The sequence below is a fragment of the Oryzias latipes genome, chromosome 6, assembly GCF_053564925.1.
Source record: "Oryzias latipes strain Hd-rR chromosome 6, Olatipes_Hd-rR_3.1".
Taxonomy (NCBI): domain Eukaryota; kingdom Metazoa; phylum Chordata; class Actinopteri; order Beloniformes; family Adrianichthyidae; genus Oryzias; species Oryzias latipes.
In genome coordinates this window covers 33,937,508-33,960,000 of record NC_136242.1, presented here as the reverse complement: position 1 = coordinate 33,960,000, position 22,493 = coordinate 33,937,508, and the positions used below count along the sequence as shown (strand labels likewise).

The window sequence follows — 22,493 nt, the reverse complement described above, 5'->3', positions numbered from 1 at the left end:
TTAATAAATATTGCTTGAAAGGGAGTGGAAGGAAGCGAATTTATATAATCCCACCCCGTTATACTATAACCATTTTATTACATGATTTATCAATATCCGGTTCCCAGTTTTTATCAGACAGAATTAAAAATCATGAGATATCGATAAAGCACATGACAAAGATGAATTACTTAAGTATTACGTCAAAAATAACTATTTTAGAAATCAACATGGCAAATGCAGATCAGTCATCTGAAATATATGCAGCTTATGTTACTTATAAAAGCCATTCATATGAATAAAACATAATACTATATTATTAAAGCAGACAACACTACTTCAGGAATTTTCATAGCAAAGATTTCATCAAGTATCAAAAGTTAAAAACGTGCAAAATTATGCTACATTAGGAAAGATTTTTGAATCAATTTATCAAGTTTTGGAGAAAGTGTAGTAATATCATTAAAAGTCAATCAATTTAACAAGTGATTAATCATTTGTTTTACTTTTTTTTAAATATTTTTTTGTATTTTTTTTTTTTTTTTTTATAATAAAGAAATGCTGTAGGGGAAGAGTAAAAAGGGTCCATAACTGTCGAATTGTACAAGCTTGGTATTTCTTCTTTTACTGATAACAGCCGATTTTCTTGGTTTAAACAGTTAATAGTTTTCTTCCATGTTATGTCTGCAGACATTAGATTCAGGTCCACATCCTTCTTCAGCTGATATCAGCGACGGTGAAAGTTGAGGTCAAGTTGTCTGCAGGTCAGAACCCTGCTGTTATTCAGGTTACGTTAAAGTGATGAATCCACGTGTCATATTTCTTGAAATTATTTGGCTCTTTGGTTTATTACTCCATGTTGTTTCAGACAACCGTGATCAAACACTTTTCAAAGTCTTTCATGGTGTTCACAACCAGAACCTTGGACCGGTCCTCTGGACCGAGCGGTTTGACGTAAATCCTGCAGCCTTTAACCCAAGTGTTCTCAATCTGCTTACGCTTCCTGAGAAGACGTGCATGTTTTGAGATTTCAGCATTCCTTCTGGTCAGATGGTCGTTTAGATAAGCAGCCGAACCTTTCAGTTGTTTCCTTTGGGTCATCAGAGCTAGCTTGGGTTTGTGATTCACAAACCTGATGAGGATCGCTGGTTTATCCGTCTCCTTTCTCCTGGGGAGCAGGTGGCAGGTCTCGATGGTATTGAGATCCAGGGAAATCCCTTTAGATGTGAGAAATGAATGTATTTGCTGTTCCAAAGACACTGCACCGATCTCCGTATTGGCACTGCTAGCTACGCTAGCGCTAGCATTAGCAGTGCTAGCTCGAGGCTTGATTGGTACTCCAGTGAGAATGACATTATTCATCCTTACTTGCTGATCCACATCGTCCAGTCTTTTCTCCAGAATCTCGACCCGGTTTTCTCGCTGCTCGTTTTGAGCCCGAAATCTTCGGAACTCTTCCATCATTTCCCAGAGTGGCGTTAGCTTAGCCGACACTTGATCCATAAAACTTTTCAGCGTTTCTTGAATAATGTCAAGAGTCTTTTTGAGATCTTCATATTCCTGGGGTTTCTTCAGGGGCATGGTCAGCTCTCTTTTTTGAAAATCAACCTTTTAAGTAATTTGAAGATAGTTGTATTCGCAGAGAGGCACGCCACGCGTCCTGCTGTATAACCCGGAACCGGAAGACTGTCCGGGTTTTCAATGAATAGACGATGCTCTAATCAACATTTGACTTGATCAATAGGACTTTGTTTGGGAATAACTTGTCTATATTAACATTATTTTAATGTTTTTTTCTGAATATATTGTCAGAGTTCAGAGTCAGAGACGACAATCGGGGGGTTTAATTTTTCTTTCCTTTTGTCGTCCCGATACGTCTTGAGAAGCTTCTTTTTTCAGGACATGAGCAGCAGAATGTTTGAGGAGCTCAAAGAGCCCTTCTGTCTGCTGTCGCTGTCTTTTTCCCTGAGTGGGGGCTTTTGAATGAGGAGCCTGGAAGTAAATTTCTCCTTTACCTGTGAAATCTAGGGGTTGTTGGTGTCAAAATGAAGGTTTTTCAGGAATCTGCTTTGTTGTACTGTCAGGCAGAGGATCTATGGCGTTTCTGCAGGAATCTCTGCTTTCTGCTGCAGACAGTTTCTGCACATAAAAGTCAGCCTAAGCACGACACTCGTGTGTGTTCTCCGTGTTATCGGATCCGTGCTGCTTTGCAGCAGTGAGGGAGGCTGCAGGCGGCTGCGTAATGCCGTCTCAGCTGTGCGGCAGCGTGCGATATAAACACACAGACAGTGGAGGCGGCGGCGGCTGCTGCTCAGGGTCTCTCGATTCCATTTCATTCAGTGGATGTTACTGTGTCCCTCCTCCCAAAGCTGTAAACATACCGCCTCATCACAGAGACTATCTTTGAAACGTTTACCTCCGCTGGTTTTTTACTGGTGCTGCTGTTCTGACTGTGGGCGCTGAACTATCTGTGTGCAGAAGGAAACATGTCAGAGAATGTGGTCTCATTCCAATCCTTCAAACTAATCTATTTAGTTTCTGTCGACTCTAATCCTACTGAAGGATAATCTAAGAGAGACGGGTTCAGAAAACATAAAAGCTTGAAGTCCATCTAAAGAACAGAAATTCAGAAACAGAGTTTTGCAGATGAAGATGGATGTTGTTGTGTGAACAGAAGCTGTCAGTGTGTAGTTAAATGACACGTTCACACACGTAGACTGATAGAACAATAAATGAGGCCAAAAGTGGATGGTAAAGAAACAATCTACATCACCTCCATACGTTGGTAAATATGTGTGAATGTGTGTAAATGTGTCACACTGTCGTACAGTGTTAATGTATTCATGTGTGTGACTGGGTGTTAAGGTGTGTATTTGTGTGTGACTGGGTGTTAAGGTGTGTATTTGTGTGTGACTGGGTGTTAAGGTGTGTATTTGTATGTGACTGGGTGTTAAGGTGTGTATTTGTGTGTGACTGGGTGTTAAAGTGTGTATTTGTGTGTGACTGGGTGTTAAGGTGTGTATTTGTGTGTGACTGGGTGTTAAGGTGTGTATTTGTGTGTGACTGGGTGTTAAGGTGTGTATTTGTATGTGACTGGGTGTTAAGGTGTGTATTTGTGTGTGACTGGGTGTTAAGGTGTGTATTTGTGTGTGACTGGGTGTTAGGGTGTGTATTTGTGTGTGACTGGGTGTTAAGGTGTGTATTTGTGTGTGACTGGGTGTTAAGGTGTGTATTTGTGTGTGACTGGGTGTTAAGGTGTGTATTTGTGTGTGACTGGGTGTTAAGGTGTGTATTTGTGTGTGACTGGGTGTTAAGGTGTGTATTTGTGTGTGACTGGGTGTTAAGGTGTGTATTTGTGTGTGACTGGGTGTTAAGGTGTGTATTTGTATGTGACTGGGTGTTAAGGTGTGTATTTGTGTGTGACTGGGTGTTAAAGTGTGTATTTGTGTGTGACTGGGTGTTAAGGTGTGTATTTGTGTGTGACTGGGTGTTAAGGTGTGTATTTGTGTGTGACTGGGTGTTAAGGTGTGTATTTGTATGTGACTGGGTGTTAAGGTGTGTATTTGTGTGTGACTGGGTGTTAAGGTGTGTATTTGTGTGTGACTGGGTGTTAGGGTGTGTATTTGTGTGTGACTGGGTGTTAAGGTGTGTATTTGTGTGTGACTGGGTGTTAAGGTGTGTATTTGTGTGTGACTGGGTGTTAAGGTGTGTATTTGTGTGTGACTGGGTGTTAAGGTGTGTATTTGTGTGTGACTGGGTGTTAAGGTGTGTATTTGTGTGTGACTGGGTGTTAAGGTGTGTATTTGTGTGTGACTGGGTGTTAAGGTGTGTATTTGTGTGTGACTGGGTGTTAAGGTGTGTATTTGTGTGTGACTGGGTGTTAAGGTGTGTATTTGTGTGTGACTGGGTGTTAAGGTGTGTATTTGTGTGTGACTGGGTGTTAAGGTGTGTATTTGTGTGTGACTGGGTGTTAAGGTGTGTATTTGTGTGTGACTGGGTGTTAAGGTGTGTATTTGTGTGTGACTGGGTGTTAAGGTGTGTATTTGTGTGTGACTGGGTGTTAAGGTGTGTATTTGTGTGTGACTGGCTGAAACATCACTAAAGTCCCGTCAGGACGTCCGTCTCCCGCTCCGACTCATCAGCCTGTATCCAATCACAGCTCGCTGCATCTTCCCCTCAGCCAATCATGTTTGAGCGCTGAGCTGTTTCTTGGATCCATTGTTCTCCTCTTCCTCGTTCTCCTCGTCCTCCTCCTCCACCTCCTCGTCCTCCTTCTCGTCGTCCTCCTCTTCCTCCTCCCCCTCGTGCTCCTCCTCCTCGTCCTCCTTCTCCACCTCCTCGTCCTCCTCCTCATCCTTCTCGTCGTCCTCCTCTTCCTCTTCCTCCTCCTCCTCATCCTCCTCCTTGTCCTCCTCATCTTCCTCCTTTACGTGGGCTCTGGTCCTTCCGGACCGTTCTTCTATCACCAACAGTTTGGACTCCAGAGGATCTTCTGCCGTTCTTCAGACACGTGAACCAAACATTTTTCTTTTCAATCATAGATTTATTCTGAATCTTTAGAACTACACCAGCGTGCTCCAAGCAGTTCCCTGACCGACACCTCAAACAGGCAAAGATGTTGCCAAGCTTGAACATATGAAACCATTGAGGTCCAACTAATCGGATGCTCTTTGACTGAACACCAAGGCTTTCTTTCTTCTCCACCTGAGTCCTAAAGCGGTGCCGACTTGGACAGCTCTGCTCTTTGGGAGTAAATGTGGTTTTTCTATGCGTCCATTCAGACTCAGAGATCCTTCGGATGAGTCCAGGTTTATTTGAGAGTTTTTGCTTAAAGCCTTGCAGACCAAACAGAGCATAATTAAAGGTGAGCAGGGAGACACCTGAGGAGCATCTTTTCCTCCCCCCATCTTAAAACTATTTTTCTCCCAGAATGAGATATTGATCAAAAGCTTCAAAGTCATGCGAGGCGCCATCAGCAGCATTTCTGCTGGTAGACTCCAAGTGGCTCTGCAGACACACTGCTGTTTCAGAGGGAATCTGGAAGAACCGACGGCTAGTTTGAGGATTTGAGATGAAGATGGAGATGATTTCAGAGCGTTTCCATCAACAGGATGGTTCAGAGAGGATTCTCCTTCATTAAGGCTTCTTTTCACACTGAACATGTGGAAAACTCTAATGCAGTTTAATGTTTGACCACAACGTTGGTTCCCAGCATGACGTTTCTGAGCATCTCTGTGATCTTGGAGACACGAGGAGGGGTCCACATTGATCCGTTTCTGAATTAAATGACCGGAACGGTCTGTGTCGCTTCCATTTGACTATTTCAGACTTTTATTACGTTTTCCTAGAGCTGTGAGTCCCAACAGGAAAGAGAAGCCTGACAGATTACTCTGAAATGGGATTTGAGTGAACACTGTAATAACACAGGCTTGTTTTTTAATAAAACACAATAAGTAAGCTGCCAAAGACATGAAAAGCAGGGGCTGTGCGTGGGAGAAACTTCAAACTCCAGTCTCCATTTGGGATCAGCTAAATTTTCACTTTACTAAAATCACGTCTCGGCCCGAAAAAAGCAAAAACCAGTGGCGGACATATTTTTCGACAAGCTGTTTACTACGAAAAAATTCAGCAGAAGGGAAAATCTCAGTTGGAAACCACTCAAATTTTTATAAGCTCAGTCCTCCCAGGCTTGATTTTCAGAACTCGACTTAATGAACTGCAAATCCTGACAAATCCTGGGAAGGAAAAACATGCATCTGCCCTTATTTCTCCACAAATATTCCCTCTTCAGCTTGTGCCATGGTTTCTGCTCCTGGAAGCCAAACAACGTGGGACGGACCTTGTCTTTTTCCTGACTGGTTCATGAAAACTCTTGATTTCCCCTGACAGAGAGGCCGGAAGGACCGACGATGGTTCCCTGGTGTCTTTTTAAAGGCCGCAGACTGGAAATAGGATTGGAGGCGGATTCCTGCCTCCGAGTTTCCCGTATTCAGGCTGTGTGTGTGTTTGTGTGTTTTTGCAGGTGACCTTGTGTCCCGAGCGATGCACCATCTTCAGCCACTCTATATGAAGAACCACAGCAACGGGACTCCCATCCACCAAAAGAGCAGTGCCATTCACTGGGCTCCTGAGGCCATCTACACCCTCTGCTACTTCATGCACTGCCCCCACCTGGAGTGGGAAAATCCCAACGTGGAGCCCTCCAAGGTTACCTTACAGACAGAGAGGTGAGGACCAACAGGACGCGCTTTCAGATCTCAGAAAATCTGCTAAATAAGCGGCTTAATAGACGTTTTTCACTGTGGAGAAAACGTTTTCCGGAGATTTCATGGAAAAACTCGTTTTCTGAACTTTCTGTTTTTGGATGTAAAGCAGGACCACAGTGGAAAACCTTAAGCAGATTGTTAGAAACACAGAATAGTCAGGTGATGCAAATGTGTTTTAATCTTTAGACCTTAAATCCCCTAAACATCAAAATGCCAGACGGTTCTGAGCGGCTGCCGACCCAACTGGGATCATGTTCTGGCTCGTGTTTACATTTACGGGGACAAAGCCGGCGCTCTTTTTAATTCTGCCATCTGAGCCGGGCCTGGCTTGAAACACTCCCCACTCTCAGGTAGATGCTCTGACGTGAACCAAATCCTTCTTTATTCCCAGATTCGGTTCTGTGGGACGGAGGGTGCTCAAAATCTAGGCCCATATCATCAACACCACACCCCCATGCTTGACAGTTGTAGTAACACCGTTGTGTTCTTTGTTATTTATTTTTCCTAAATAGCACCATCTTCAAACATTTTCATGTCAACACCAGTGCAGAAGGTTGCAGGTTTGGCTCCTTGTTGGTGTGTTGACATGTCCTTTAAATTAGAGCTGAACGAGGGATTGAAACAAACCAGTCTGGTATTGATTGGTCCATCAGACTCGCCTTTATCGTGTCCTTCAGGGAAGTGTAAAATGATTGCCTTTCTAATGTTCTCAGGTTAGAAACAGCGACTTCACTGTGAGGGAAGGGGGAGAGTTTTTGCAGCTGTGCAGCGTCTGCGCAGCTGCAGATGCTTTGCAGCAGCTGCTGTCTCTCCATAGAACTGCAGAGATTCTGCTGCTGCAAACATGCATGTCTGCAGACTCTTCTGCAGAACTTGTTTGGTTCTGGATTCAGACCCAAAGAAGGACAAAAGGTCCGCTTGAGAAGGAACCTGTTCCTCAGGATGTTCTGCTGGTCTTGGAGGAGCATCCGGTGGAAGCAGGCTGTGATCTCAGCCCCATCAGGCTGCTACCTGCTCTCTGCATGAGGGCTTTCATTCTGCTTTGAGAAATCCTGCAGACGCAGCGGCTGCAGTTGAACTGTTAATCTGTGCAGAAGATAGTAATTCATGATATTTATATTTATTTATTATCGAAGTTCAAACCAAAATTATAAAATCATTAAAAAATAAAATACAAGTTTTCTAAATATTGTCTTCTAATGGAAATTATACTTTTTTTGCTGAAAGCTGCAGCTGACTTAAAACCTCAGGGTCAGGGCTTGATTTCCGGTCCCGTGGTTTTCTGAAGCTGACCTCCACACGACCTGCAGTCTGTGCGTTGATACGTAACCGTGCACATAAAAGCCTTGTACGGAAAGTAAAGGAGACGTCATGTGCAGATGAGTCCATGGATGAATGACGAGCACGTTGCTGAGGGCTTAGAGACTATTAGAAAACATCAACGCGAGTCTTTCAAAGCCAGGGTGGGAATTTCTACACATTCAGTCGTGCATTGGTGAGCCTGCTTGGTTCCTCACCTGCAGTCACGAGTTGTCTTGTGGTTCTGACTTTTCCTTCTCTCCCCTTTACCTCCATATTGTTCAAACCTGCATCTTCCTGCACAGCATGCAGCAGTGAGGAGAGGAGGAGCGGCAGGAGGCCAAACAGCAAAGATACAGACACGTTTTACTATAATTAACTTTAGGAGTCGATCATCAGATGTTCAGGTTTCTAGGCGTTCTCATTTTATTGACAATGTAGTGATTGTCATTTGTTGTTTTCCTTCTACATTAAAAATGTCAAGGTTAGCAAAAAACTAATTAAAATCTTTGAAAAATTAGGGGAAAAAACAACGTTCTGCAAAGCTTTGTTGACTAAAACTGCGACATTTCTGCAGAACCTCGGTTCTGCGTCAGCCTTCTACCAGAAGCTTGAAGCATCTGTGTGAGGAAAAACCCTGTGTTGGGGTTCTCCTTCCACTGCCTGAAGGCTGCATGAAAACATCACTTCAGCTCTGATTCTGCATCCTACCGCAGACCGACTTCATGGAGGATTTTCTCAGACTTTAGCTGAAAAATTCCAGCCTTTTTTGCCTCCGATTTATTTAAGGTGAAATGTTCTCGCCTGTCTCTGGGTCTGTTTAATTTCTCCAACTGGGTTCATCCTGTTCTCAAACATCCAGAGCTCCTTCCAGGATCTGCCAAATCCAAAAATGCAAATTGCGAGTGTCAGGCGGGTTTCTCCTGGTGTCTGAGCACACAGAGTTCTGGGGGTGATGGAACTAACCTGTGCCTCTATCTCCCCCTACAGGCCGTTCCTGGTGCTGCCGCCTCTCATGGAGTGGGTGCGTGTGGCCGTGGTCCACACTGAGCACAGGCGCAGCTTCTATGTGGACAGCGATGATGTCCGGCAGGCTGCCAGGCTGCTGCTGCCCGGAGTGGACTGTGAGCCTCGCCAGCTTCGGTACGGCTGCGAGGAGCGTGCAAACCTCCTCCTCTGCAGCACACAGAAAACACATTTATCACACAAACAACCCTTTTTTCACATATTTGCCCCCTTTGCTGCTGCCTGGAACATCAGGCCTGCACGTCTGGGGACGTTTAAGGGTTTTGAACCATTAACCCGCTCTGTGAATCTGTGTTTATACGTTGCCCTTCAGAACGGATGACTGCTTCTGCGCCTCGAGGAAACTGGATGCTGCCTCTGCTGAGGCGAAGTTCCTGCAGGACCTGGGCTTCCGTATGCTCAGCTGCGGACGCACGGATTTAGTCAAGCAGGCCGTCAACCTGCTGGGGCCGGACGGAGTCAACAGCATGAACGAGCAGGTTAGACGCGCTGTCAGCACGCTTAATAATGCAGAAACGGGCTCGTTCACACTCCCGTGCTGGCACGCACGCGGCCCGTGGAGGCTGAATTTAATGCGCTCGTGAGCAAAAAGGCGGCGGTAAATATTAAATCTTCCTCTGGCTTGTCTTTCTGCAGCTCTGCTGCCAAGCCGCTCTGCCTTATACCATGACTGCAGCTCCAGAGCGCTAAATCATCTGAGGAAACCGCAGGAGGAACTCATGATTCTCCATGAGAAAAATCAATATTTAGTTGGAGGCGGATCTTTGCAGAAACTTTCAGACACAGTCCGGAGCTGACTGTCATCCTCCTTTACCCACAGGATGTATTGATGGATCTGCTCCACTGTAAAAATCCCATCAATAGCAGGACTTTGCAGTCAACAAGTTAAAACAGGACTTTCAAGGGTAGATGTCTGGATCAGAGCAAAAGTTCCGGTCAGTTCCAGGGAAAACTCATTTTTCTGTCTGTGTCCCTGTGCAGGGGATGACGCCGCTGATGTACGCCTGCGTCCGTGGAGACGAGGCCATGGTGCAGATGCTGCTGGATGCAGGCGCTGACATCAACGGCGAGGTCAGTCTGCTCTCAGCGCTTTAGTCATCGAACCCGCGTCCGAGCAGAGGAGGATGGAGAGACATGACATTTACTTGACAGGATCTAATGGTTGACACGCAAAGGGTCTAAAAATGAAAACGGATGAAACCAAACCTGGAAGCTCATCTGTTCTATGCCTGATTTCATTTCAAACACATAAAAAACAAAGACTGTGCGACTCCAAGAGCACAAAAACAAACTCAAACGTTTCATGGCTTCAGTGCAAGCCTCAAAATCCTGACGTGTCCCATCTGTGGTTCTGTCCGTCTTCATTATGGAACCAAGTTCTCACACATTTGTTTTCTGCATCTGGATTTCATTCTGCTTTAAAAAATCTAAATCATCCTTTTCTTTTCTAAGCAGCTGCAAAGATGAAGTCAGTAGTTTCTGATTCAAATTATTTGATAATATATTTTGTAAAACTGCGGCTCCTGTGGGTTTTCTAAATGTTACGCTGCTTCAGACTGGAGTCGGTGTTTCCTTCCTCTACAGTGGTGTTGCTTCTGTAAAAAAAACAATTATTCTCAGATCAATGAACATTTGCATTGAAGGGTTCTCGTCCCAGGAGACCGACGCCGGTCAATTCTGATCTCACTCCTTAAAATCAAATTAAAAAATTTCTTTTCTGACTTTTACAGACAAGAAAAAATGTCTTTAACTTTAAGCATTCGGTGGGTTCTTGGCCAGCTAAACGATGCACTGCAAAAGGGGAAACCTGAAAATAGAAAATGGTAGTGAAAAGATCTGTGCATGCAGCAGCAAGTTATTTTAACTGACTTATAAATCTTACAATCAAATATTGAAATCCAAAACCAAGAAGTTTAAAAAGGGAAAAATCATTTTAAAAAGCCAAGCGGTGGATAGAATGACTGAAAATTAAATGTTCTGCAGCTCAATAACAATACAGCCCAATGCTGTTATTTACTGGTTCTATTCAATTTAGTTTTATTTTATTAGTATAGCCCAAATTCACAACAGCAGTCGTCTCGATGGGCTTCGTCCCGGTAATTGAAAAGTGAATCAAAAGGATCATGAATACATAGAATTCAATAGGATAATACTAAACTTTAAACAGACTAAACTAAACTGGACATCCCTGTCCTTTGACCCCCCTTTTCTGTAAGGAAAAACTCCTGAAAAAAACAGAATCTGGAAAAAAAACAAGAAACCTCAGGGGTGTCCACATGGAGGAGGGATCCTCCCCCAGGACAGACAGGCGATTTACCAGAACTCTTAGAGAAGAATGAACTTATCTAAATCTACAACTACATATATAAAGTTCAGCAAATGAGCTTCATCCAGTTGAAGTTGGGGGACGGCTGGGGGCGCCCGACGAGCCAGAGGGGGGGTCCATGGCCAGGTGTAGGTGTAGGAGCAGAGACGAGGTACACGGTCAGGAACAGGAGCACGGATGAGCCAACTGGAATCTGGAAGCACTCCCACTCACCGGGGGGGGGGGACAGTACATGAATCTTCTAAGCAAATAGTTTGCATTTTTGAGTTTTCATGAACCTAACTGTCGTTTATTTTGATTACAGTGATAAAAAAACGAGTGTATTAAGTAGAAAAGACTAGTTTAAGAACAAAATCAGGATCTATGTACAAGTTGGCCCACTTATTCTAAGAACATAAATTCAATGTTTTGTTTCTAAAATATCTTTTAGATAACAGGTGTAGAGCAAAGAGAAGATAAAACAACTTCAAAATATCTTAAAGTATAAAAGCAAGTTTTGAAATCTTTGTAAGAATTAAATATTTTGCATTTTTTTAAAGTCTGACTGACATCAGATCTTGTCTTCCGTCTTTAAAGACCGATGAAAATTGTGTTTTTGATGTTAGTAACAGCATTTTTCTCATGATGGAAGAAAATGATTTAAGAATGAAACTACGTTTCTGTTTCTTTCTTTAAACCATGATGGATCAGGAGCAGAAAAAGCTCTATTTGTGATGCAGCCACTGAAAGGGGCGGGGCCAGAGTCTCCCAGCTCCGCCCCTTTCTGATCGTCCACCTGCAGACCAACAGATCCACGAACGTCTTTGTTTTCCTGGTCTGAGCTGGAATCTGGATCAGAACTGGACGGTTGGATAGATTTGATGTTGCTGCCATTTTTGTTGCACCGCTAATGTTAAGTTGGGGGTGTGAGGGGCTGTAAGCTAGGGGGCGAGAGTGAAAAACAAAGGGATGATGGGAAAATTAGGGGAGCTAACAGTCCCATGCGAGAGTTTCTGACGAGCTGCTGCCGCTCTGCAGAAAATATGTCTGAAAAAATGCCACAGGCTTTTGGATTTTGGGCAAAAACGGCAAAATCGTAATTAAAAGAGCACTGGGAACGCTTTCACAACAAAGAACATATAGTTGGAGAGACTTCCAGCCAGAAGACAGCTGGATGATGATGATGATGATGATGATGATGATGATGATGGTGATGATGATGATGATGGTGAATCAATGAGGCCAAAACTCAACGAGGAATCAGGGAGCTCATCCTCTTTAACAAAGTTTACTCCATTTCAACTCATTTTTCTCCTCATTCCTCCACAGTTGTGCACATTGTTGTATTTTCTCCTCGGTACCATCGTTGTGTGTCGGTTCCACGGCAGCCTGAGGTGAACCTGGGCCTTGTGGGCTTTTCCTGCATGGCGGTTCCATCTGCTGAGCTTCGATCAGAACCGCAGCGGATAGATCCGTCGTTCGTTAGAGGGTGGACGCAGGGACGGGACGTCCTCTGCCTAATCACCTCAGGCTCCCTGTGGGGCTTCCAGTCGCCCCCCCCCCCCAAACCCCCCATCATCCTCGTGCTCCATTGTAATAGTTTTAATCGCTTGCTGTCTCTCTCTCCCCCCCTCATCTTTCTCCCCCCCTTCCCACCCATCCGCCCCAACCTGTGTCCTTCCCCAGGTGCCAAACACAATCCACAGGCACCCCTCAGTCTTTCCCGAAACGCGGCAGGCGACATCCCTCACCTTTGCCGTGTTACATGGACATGTACCTGTGGTGCAGGTAGTGACATCATCGCTTGCCTCATGCTGTCAGTCATCAAAGCTTCTCTCATGTCTGTCGGTTCTCAATGAATGAAACGCTCAAACAAACAAACAAACCCAGGGTTACCCTGACCTTTGACCTTCGGTAAAAGGCCCGGCTCGCATTCGGGAAGTGGAAACTCTGCAGCCTAATTGTTATCGAGCTGGTCCCACGTAATTCAGTTTGGCCTCTAAGTGTTTTTCTGATCTGTAATGGGGAACGGTCATGTCACACTCGTTTGTGAGGACAGCAGATTCAGTTATGATGCACGCAGAAGAAAATCCAGTTATGCATCTCTGTTTGATAAGAAATGGAGATTCATGTTACGCATTTCAGTTTGGATCTGACGTTATCTATTCGGTTAGAAAAGACTTTCCAGACGGATCAGAACCGACCGTTTCTGGAAGAATCAAAGATGTGAACATAAAGGATGCAGCAGGTTATGGGAATTTTCTGAACGCTGTGCCCCCCCCCCCCCCTCCCCCCACAGCTGCTTCTGGATGCCAAAGCCAACGTGGAGGGTTCCCTGCAGGACGGGATGGAGAACTACACGGAGACGCCGCTGCAGCTGGCTGCTGCTGCAGGTAGGAAGACACGCCGCCTCAGACTTCATCAGCTGATCCTCACCACCAGCTGATGGCGCCTGACTGCCTGCAGGCGCCCGCCACAGGTGGAGATGCGGGCGGAGCAAGAAAAACCCCAAAGTTTTCCCTCAAACGTTCCTTTTTCTGGGTTCCTGAAACGTCGTACCTGTGTGGGGTTTTTTTGCAGGAAACTTTGAGTTGGTGAGTTTGCTGCTGGAGCGGGGGGGTGACCCCATGGTGGGAACCATGTATCGCAACGGCATTTCGACGGCGCCTCAGGGGGACATGAACTCCTACAGCCTGGCTGCGGCCCACGGGCACAGGTACCGGGACACACTGTTGGCATCAACATTAAAGGATGCTATCGTTTTATTTCTGTTTATTTTATATGTATACTTTTTGGAGGGGGGGGGGCATCTTTTTCACAAATAACTTTTTTAAGTAAGGGGGGGTGTATCTTTCCCTCTCATATGATGAATTGATACATAAAAGATTTAACTATATGGATACAATGGAGTCCAATTCTTTTACCTCAATGGAAACAAGCTATTTATTATTCATTTGGTATTTAAAACTATAAATCAAAATATCTTTTAACAGAGAATTTTATTTTTCTTACCGGCAGTTTTTATTTGAATGAGCAAACAAAACATCTATAAACCGTAACCGCTTCAAACATCAAACCTGCATGTTGGGTCTGTTAAACCGTTTTGTTCTGTGTGGTAAAAAAACAACAAAGAAAAGTGTGTCATATTAATTCAATCAGAGATTATATAGAAACTGCACAAAAACAGACATCTCTAACTGTGCTTCACCTTCAGCCAATTGGAATGAATCTGACTCTGCAGAACAAGCTTTTTGTTTTACACCTTTTTACCAACGGAACCTTTTTTGTTTCTGCGGTTTTGAACTTTACTGCTGAAACTCTCAGTACTAGATTTGATCGTTCGACTCTTATCTATGTTTTTACATCATTTTTTTAATATATGCAAACAGAGTTTAAAGAACCATTTTAAAAGGCAAATGTTTATTTTCTGAGTGGAAAAATGTTTTCCAGCAATGTTTGTCCTTTTTATTGACTTAGTAACAAAACATTTTGAGTTTGTTTCATTTCATTTCCTGGTATTTATGCATTTTTATTTAATTCTTCAGAAACTTTCATAATTTAATCTTAAAGGATGACAACATTTTTTAACAAGTTAATTTGAGGAAACTATGGTTAGAAAACAGTAAAACAACATAAAACCTAAATGTTTAGTTGTTCGTCTGTTTTGATTTATGTTCTTTGTAGAGTAAATGTGATTAATTTGTATGTTTTGTTAAGTATGTATTTATGAGCAGATATTGTTATTGTTGTTGTATTTTTTTAATGAAAATGTTCCAGAAAAAGCATTAAAACCTGCATGGTTTATGTGTTAATTTGAAATAAGTGTTGGATAGATAATGAATTCCTTTTAGATAAAGATTTTGTCAGGAAAAGTCTCCTGATGACAGGATTGAATATTTTTAACCCACATAACATGTTTAGAATGTAAAAAGAAGCGACTTCATGAATAATTTATGTGAAAATGAGGTTGTATTTTTTGTATAACAAACTTCCATTTGCTAAAGATCTGTAATATTTAGTTCTATAACTGACATTACCGTCATATTCCTACATTTCATACGTTGCTGTACTTGGAGAGGAGCCGTAAACCTGTGAAAGAGCCTCCAATGCAGCAGCTAATCTGTGCAGATTAAGCAAACCAACGCTTCTTTCTGCCTCTCTCATCCTGCAGAGACGTCTTTCGTAGACTCCTGTCCCACACAGACAAAGGAAAAGCAGATGTTTTGTCCCTGGAGGAGATCCTGGCTGAGGGTTCCGAGCCGGAAGGTGGAAGTCCGTCTCACGCTGAACAGATCCGATCCGGAAAAGCCAAACTCAAAGCCCTGAAGGAAGCCATGTACCACAGCGCTGAGCACGGACACGTGGACATCACCATCGACATACGCAGCCTCGGTGCGTCCTGGGAAGGCCTCCGGCGTGCAGCTCTGAGTGGGAAAGCCTCTCATGTGGTGTCTGAACTGCTCCTCAGGGGTCCCCTGGACTTTGCACACGTGGCTGGAGTCTCTCCGGACGTGTTTCCATCAGCACCGCCGACCCCTGATCCAGGGTCTGCTGAAGGAGTTCAGCTGCATCGATGAGGAGGAGTACACGGAGGAGCTGGTCACGCACGGCCTTCCTCTCATGGCCCAGATCCTCCGGGCCAGTAAGGTAAGGGAGCATGAAGCAGCAATCTGCCCTGTTTTCTGCCATAGTGTGAATGGAAATGTAGTTCTTTGGATGTTCAGACTAAAGTCGGGTGATCTGCTGACGGAGACGTGGTCCATCTTTGGGTTCACTCCGACGGCAGAACTTCTGCTTCAGGATTGCATTTTCACAGGACATGAAGTCGTTCTGAATTCTGCGGCATGGACAGATGATTTTTTTCGCCTCCCTCTTGCTCTGCCTGTGTGTTCAGAATGAGGTGATCAGCCAGCAGCTGTGTGTGATCTTCACCCAGTGTTACGGCCCCTACCCCATCCCCAAACTGGTGGAGATCAAGCGGAAGCCAAACTCGCGTCTGGGTGAGCTTCAGCTTTTTCCTCAGACTGAGCTCATGGCGATGGCGATCATGTTGGTGTTGCTGCAGAACAGTCTCAGCGCCATCTACTGGAGGAAACTGGAGTTAAGGGGGAAAAAAAAGATTTTCTGGCCTTCTGTCTTTCAGATCCTCATTTCCTGAACAACAAAGACATGTCAGATGTGACCTTTTTGGTGGAGGGGAAGCCTTTTTATGCCCACAAAGTCCTGCTCTTTACTGCGTCTAACAGGTAACATGTGAGCTTTCAGAATGTGAGTCGATTTTATGGAGCTGCTGAAGTCAGGAAGATGTTGAAAATGTCAAAAAAAAAAACATTTTTAGGTGTTATTTTCCTCTCATGGATGTTGAGTGAATAGAACCTAAAAATGGTGACTGTTTTGTCTGTTTGTCTCTTTGTTGCTTATTTTTCTCCCTTCTAGGTTCAAATCTCTTCTCGCAAACAGACCTTGTGGGGAAAACACGTGCATCGAAATAAGTAACGTCAAATACCACATTTTCCAGGTGAACAGCATGTTTTTTGACCTCCGCACAGGCTCCTCCCCCCTGCAGAGTGTCTGTCTGTCTGTAACGGCTGTGCTGTCTTTGCAGCTTGTGATGCAATATCTGTATTTTGGTGGGACAGACGCTCTGCACATCAGGAACTCCGACGTCATGGAGGTTGGATTGTTCATAAAACTAAAAAGTCTTTTGCTGAGGTTTTTCTCAGGCTCGTTTTGTCTGTAACATGTGTGAAATTTGAAATAGAGCACGCAGTGACATGACTGAACACCCTCTGCCGGTAAGAATTCAATTAAAAGCCTCGTTTGCTAAAAACGGCAGGATCTGATTTAATTGACGTCTCTGGAAAAACCAAAAGCTTGAAGTTTGAAGGAAATGTTGCACCTAAATGGCTTTATGCAAATCTTTTGTTTGAAAATGTAGAATATTGTGGACATTTATACCCATTATACCCTTATCTTTTTTTAAATGTAGCTTTTATCAGCAGCCAAGTTCTTCCAGCTGGAGGCGTTGCAACGACACTGTGAGATCATTTGCTCCAAGAACATCAACACGGAGACTTGTGTCGAGATCTACAACCACACCAAGGTAGATAAAACACTGCAAACCGTATTATTTTTTTGCCATCTCTTTTATTTTGTAACTGTTTCCCCACCCGTCCAGTTCCTGGATGCCCCAGACCTGGCGTCCTACATCGAGGGCTTCTTCCTGAAGAACATGGTCATCCTCATTGAGCTGGAGCCGTTCAAACAGCTGCTGTACGACACGCCGGCCGACAGCCCGGGCGCCGATGTCCTGCAGGCCCTGGAGAAAACCCTGGCCATCCGCATCCGGTCCATCCACCTGTCCTCGTCCAAAGGCTCCGTCGTCTGAGGTCGGAGTAACGGCAGTGATCACCTGCGTCTGAGCGAGATCGGTTTGGAATCCCGGACATCCTGGACACGCGTGTGTTAGCAGTAGCGACATGCTTCTTGTCATCTTAGCACAGATGGTTGCGTTTGTCTGCCTTCTTCATTTACTTCTAACACGACTGTCCTTCGGTGGCTCTGCACGCCTCAACCTGCCAACACCAGGTATTACAGTAGCAGATGAGCAGAGCTGCTGTGATGAGCCATCAGAGGATGAGAGGAGGAGCCGGGGACGCTCTGCTGGAACAGGGAACCTGCGTGTTTGTCAGTCCGACGTGGATCCGGTTTTTCCTCAGAGCCAAACTACAACAAATGAACAGCAGGACGTTTACAGGAAGCTTAACAGGAAGAAGAACTTTTCTTTTTTCTTCTCTACTATGTAAATTTTGTTTATAAAAATAGAGAAATTGATCATGTAAGTTAATGTAAATATATTCCCATATTTTTTTCTCGTGTGTGACTGAACATTGATGTAAAAACAGGAAACTCCGCTTGTACATATCTGTGTTTAAATGTTGCATGTCAAAGAAGTGACCGTCTCCATTTTTAAATGATCGCTTTCCCTCGTTTTGCCGTCAGAGTGGGTCTAACTTCTGCACCACTTAGGCTCATGTCCATCCTTTCAGCCTTGAAATAAAAGCAAAATGCTTCCAGCTGCTTTCCAGAAGTCCTGGGATAGTGAGGCTTCTGCTTCTCTAAAGTGTTACAGCAAACAGGAATTTGCTTCTAGTTGTATTTGATGCAGGCAGAGACATTGACGATGTGGTGAAATAAAGATGGCTTCCCTGCTTTTTTGTCTTCTGCAGTAAAAGGTCAGATCTCAGCTGGGAGGTGTTTTAATGTGGCACCCAGCAGTGCAGATGCCTACAGATCCACACAGCCTGGAATCTGTTGAAAAAAGTTCAAAAGAGAATCACAGAACACACAAAAAGGAAATACAATCCTATCAAATGAAAGTCTGTGTTTGTAACCCTAATCCTTGCAGTTCTGTTGAATAACTTCACCTTCAAAATGAATTTAGAAGGAAAAGGTTTTGATTGTTTATTTTAACAAAACAAAACAGGCTTTTCACAGAATCTAGCGAGCCAAACTCAGCTGAGCCTCATGAAAGAAGTAGAGCCTGAAACTGGGTCATTGAGCAGAACACTGAGCCAGAACACAACCAACCATCTACAAAAGCGGCAGCCAGAACTTCGGAAAGGACAAATGAATGAATGACACAAGAACCCATCTGAACTGTGCAAAAAAGGGATCCGAAAGCCAGAAAACGGTGTCTTTAAACCAAATATGCTGGGACATCCATAAGGATGGACCACCATGGAAAAGAACATCTTCCTAAACAGTGAAGTGACACATCAGAACAAATGAGAAGGTTTAAAGAAGAACTTTTCCAGTCTGTTGGAAACTTTTTCCACCAGAAAAAAAGTCTCAGTTCCACTTTAAAACCCTTTAGACATCGAGCGAGGAGCTTCAGAGAGTTCAGTTCAAACAGAGCTGGCTTCAGAACAACAAAGAGAAAGAATTAAGAGGAAAAACCAAGAGAGGCTTGAAGAGAAAACAGACGTGGCTTTGTTTTCTTTCACGGTTCCTTTGTGCAGATCAGGCTGGAAGCGGATCAGTGAGGTCTGTGTGTGGTCACTCTGCAGCCCCCGTCACAGGAGAGGTCCTCTGCTTCTGCTGCATCAGTGGATTGGAAAAAACCTTATGCAACACTTTGTATTAAAAAAGTGGGGGATTAAAAGGCAGCTTTCTGTCGTTTTTTTTAACGTGACATAATTTTGGGCAGCAGGAAGCGGCTCTGTTTGTCAGATTGGCTGAGATTTGTCCATCTCCAGACCTTCTGCCTGGATTGCTGGAGCCAAACGCACACAGGTGAGGGTTTGAGGGGTCTCCAGAGTCTCACAGGTGAAGTGATTCTGTTCAAATCATCAGAGTCCATCCAGAAGTCCAGCTCTTCTTGATTGTGCTCATGCAGGCCTTTGGCTTCCTGGTTGAAGTTCATTTCCAATCAAAATGAAATGAAGCCGACTGCAGTTCATCAAGTCACCACTAGGATTTTTACACAAACCAATGTAGGGAGCAGCGGGGGCTGGGATCACTCCTTCTCTGGCTCTGGGATTTGTTGGCATGACACTCAAAAAAACTTTGGGCTCCGGAGGGTGGGCATTCCTGCCCGGGGGGTGGGGGCACTGTCTGTTTGGGGGAGGGGGGCGTTAGGGGCCACTGGCGGGTCCTGAGAGGTTTTATGGGTTGGGGTTTTCATTGAAACAGTCATGGGCAGCCCTGACTGGTTGGTGCCTGACCAGAGCTCTAGCTGGCGCGAGGCTTAGTGCCGGGGCCCTGGGCTGTCTGGGGGAGGGGGCTTGTGTTGGGCCCCCTGGCACGGTGGGAGGACTGTTCTCTGGCTGAGCTCGCTCCTTGCTCCTGGGGGCCCCTGTGACGCTTCCGCTGGCCCTGCTCTGGGTGGCAGACGTCGGACACACATTTACCTGAACACAGGTGTCAGCTCACCTTTGCACTAACACCTTTGCGTGTTGGAATGATATGCCAGACACGTGTTTGTTTGTTTGTATGCATGTAAGTGTGTGTGTGTGTGTGTGTGAGAGAGAGAGACATGTAGATGTATTCTGTATGTGTTGACATGTTTGTGTGTTAAGACATTTGGTATGTTTATAACATTTGAGTGTGTCTGCAGCCGCACCATTTAGATTTTAGACTAACATCTACACCTGACTGCAATGATGTTAAACCTCCAGCTTTGTCATTTCCCCCCTCGCCTATTTCCTTATTCATCCTCCAACTCCTTTAACCCCGCCCCTTTTGTAGCCTTGTCGCTCACCTCTGACATCTGACTCTCTCCTTCTCTTTTCTCTTTTTCTGTCCGATTGAACAGGAAATGGACACTCATAATTAATATAACAAATCCAAAAGGGGTTTATACAAATACGCACCTCGTGTGTCTGAAGTTTCATAAACCCCCTGTGGTAACAGTCATATCTGTCCAACACAAGAGGCCATCAGCTCTGATCTGTTTGCTCAAATTTGACGTGTTCAGGTGTGGCAGCTGATGGGATTTTAACTTTAACAGGTTCTTCAAATTCCTGCTGTTAGCAGAAAAAGTGTCATTTTCTGCCCTCGTTCTCACGGGGGGGGGGCTGCAGCTGCTGTAAATTGTGTTGATTTCTGTTATTTGCTCTTTTTTTGGAAAGTGCAGACTTTTGAAACATCTGAGGGTGCCGGATGGCACTTTATCGTTTTGTTCATTTCCTGTGTTTCTGCCTTCCAGCCATCACCAGTGAACACCTGTAAACACCTCCCAGTCTCACGAGCGGCTCGCTCTCGCTGCTTTGAATTTCTTTTCCGTGTTCATGTTTCTTTGAGTGCTGTGTGACCTTTCAGAGAGATCTGCATTCGTTTTCTGATGGCTGGATGTCTGTGCTCAGTGGAAATGACACAGAAACGTTTGACGTCCTGCAGAGCAGCACACACCTTTTGCTGCAACCGTCCCCTCATTTAGACGCACATAGACAGTCCCACAGGTGTGGAGTGACACCTGTCTCACTCGCTGTGGCCAACCTGCTGTCAGATGTTTCAGAGGTTAGCTTAGCCTCTAAAGACACAAGAGGGTTGTTGACATTTCTGTGTCTCTGCTGCTTCTTCCTGTGTGTTTTGGGGTCCAGGGGTCTCGCTGGTGAAATGATAGTCCTGTGATGAGCCAGCTGAACCCCAATAAACTCCCAAACTTTCTCTTGGATCCTTCCGCATTTTCCAAATCCTCCACTTGTTGAAGACGACATGTTTGGGTGGAAATCTGCACTGAAGACACTTTCTGAGGATAAAAGCTGCCTCTGTCCTGATGGAAAAGACGCCATCACTCCCCAGCAGTCCAGAATCTCTCCGGTCCCGGCCTCCCGTTCTACTTTTTGTCCGTCTTTCTGGATTCATTTACCGTAAAAGTCTCACTCCAATCATCTTATGATCTATTGAAAAGCGTTCCCACTGCTCTTTTAATAATGATGATGCCGTTTTTAGCCAAAACACAAAAAAACTGTTGTTTTCTGCAGTGCTGACAGGACTTCATTAGAAATTCACCTCTGAGTTGTGGGCAGCACTTTTGGGGCAGAGTGAGCCCGTCCCTGCTTCCCGACATCCTTCTGCTAATGCGCTCTCCAACTAGCTTGCAGCTCCTCAAACCCCCCAACCTAACATTAGCTATGCGGCCGCACCGTTTCGATCCAGATTCCAGCTCAGACCAGGAAAACAGAGACCTTCATGGATCTGTTTGTCTGCAGGTGGAGGATCAGAATGGAGCAGAGCAGGGAGCTTGTGGCCCCCCCTCAAAAATAAGGTCTTTTTCAAACAGCTTTTGTCCGTCTGCTCCCGATTTACAACGATTTCAATAAAAAAATACTCAGATTTGCAATTTCAAGCATCATTTTCTTCAGAAATGTTCTCCATCATCAGAAAAACGCAACAATAGGAAGTTAAAGACGCCAAAAACCCCGTTTTCATCGGTGGGTTTGCTGAACTCATGCTCTTCGTATGAAAGATAAAAGCACTGACAGTGATCACATGAAGATTTTTCTTTCATGTTCTGCAGATCCCTTTTAATATTTTTTTTTGGAAACTGTTGCCAAACGCTCGCCCCCTTTTGAAATGTGGGCATTTGCAGCAGGGGGGGGGGGGGGGGGGGGACAGCAGTTGCCAAGGAGTCCCCATGGTTACAGCCGCTCAGAGTTTGGAATGCTGCGCCCTGTCAAAGGCTGAAAGCTGCCCTGACGTGCACATACGTGCACACGCTCACATGAGGCCCTGAAGGTGCCGTCATCCAACAAGGTTCCCTCCTGAACCCGAGCTTCCCAACGATCCGTCCTCGGATCATTCGGGAACCGAGAGCTGCAGCAGGAAAAGGATTTTTCTGACGATCATCGTAATGAACGGAGCTGTTGGAGGAGGTCACACAACCACCAAAAACATCACACAACCACCAAAAACATCACACAACCACCAAAAACATCACACAACCATCAAAAACTTCACACAATGTCCTCAAGTTGGTGAAGTTCTGTGTTTCTGTTGTTCAGTGTTTTTCAGCGCCTGCTGGATGTTTGTGTGAGGGGGGCTGGACTGTGGTAAAAAGGATGTTTGCCCCCCCAACTCAGCCCCCGGCATGAGCCCCTTCGTCCTCCCCTTGT

The 22,493-nt window shown here is 44.9% G+C and overlaps 1 protein-coding gene across 2 annotated transcripts in view; it reads left to right on the top strand.

Annotated features, from left to right (window-relative positions):
- Positions 1–18,274, top strand: part of btbd11b (BTB (POZ) domain containing 11b) — a 77,702-nt gene extending 59,428 nt beyond the window's left edge. The window contains exons 3-17 of one of the 2 annotated variants that reach the window (XM_023956121.2): positions 6,002–6,206; positions 8,535–8,687; positions 8,884–9,049; positions 9,552–9,641; positions 12,562–12,663; positions 13,175–13,268; positions 13,456–13,591; positions 15,047–15,267; positions 15,344–15,522; positions 15,770–15,875; positions 16,019–16,121; positions 16,312–16,393; positions 16,481–16,549; positions 16,865–16,978; positions 17,054–18,274. In XM_023956121.2, coding sequence (XP_023811889.1) covers positions 6,002–6,206; positions 8,535–8,687; positions 8,884–9,049; positions 9,552–9,641; positions 12,562–12,663; positions 13,175–13,268; positions 13,456–13,591; positions 15,047–15,267; positions 15,344–15,522; positions 15,770–15,875; positions 16,019–16,121; positions 16,312–16,393; positions 16,481–16,549; positions 16,865–16,978; positions 17,054–17,263 — 2,030 coding nt within the window. In that variant the 3' untranslated portion in view covers positions 17,264–18,274. The remainder of the gene's footprint in view (positions 1–6,001; positions 6,207–8,534; positions 8,688–8,883; positions 9,050–9,551; positions 9,642–12,561; positions 12,664–13,174; positions 13,269–13,455; positions 13,592–15,046; positions 15,268–15,343; positions 15,523–15,769; positions 15,876–16,018; positions 16,122–16,311; positions 16,394–16,480; positions 16,550–16,864; positions 16,979–17,053) is intronic. The other variant, XM_023956122.2, reaches the window with a different exon arrangement.
- Positions 18,275–22,493: the final 4,219 nt, after the last annotated feature.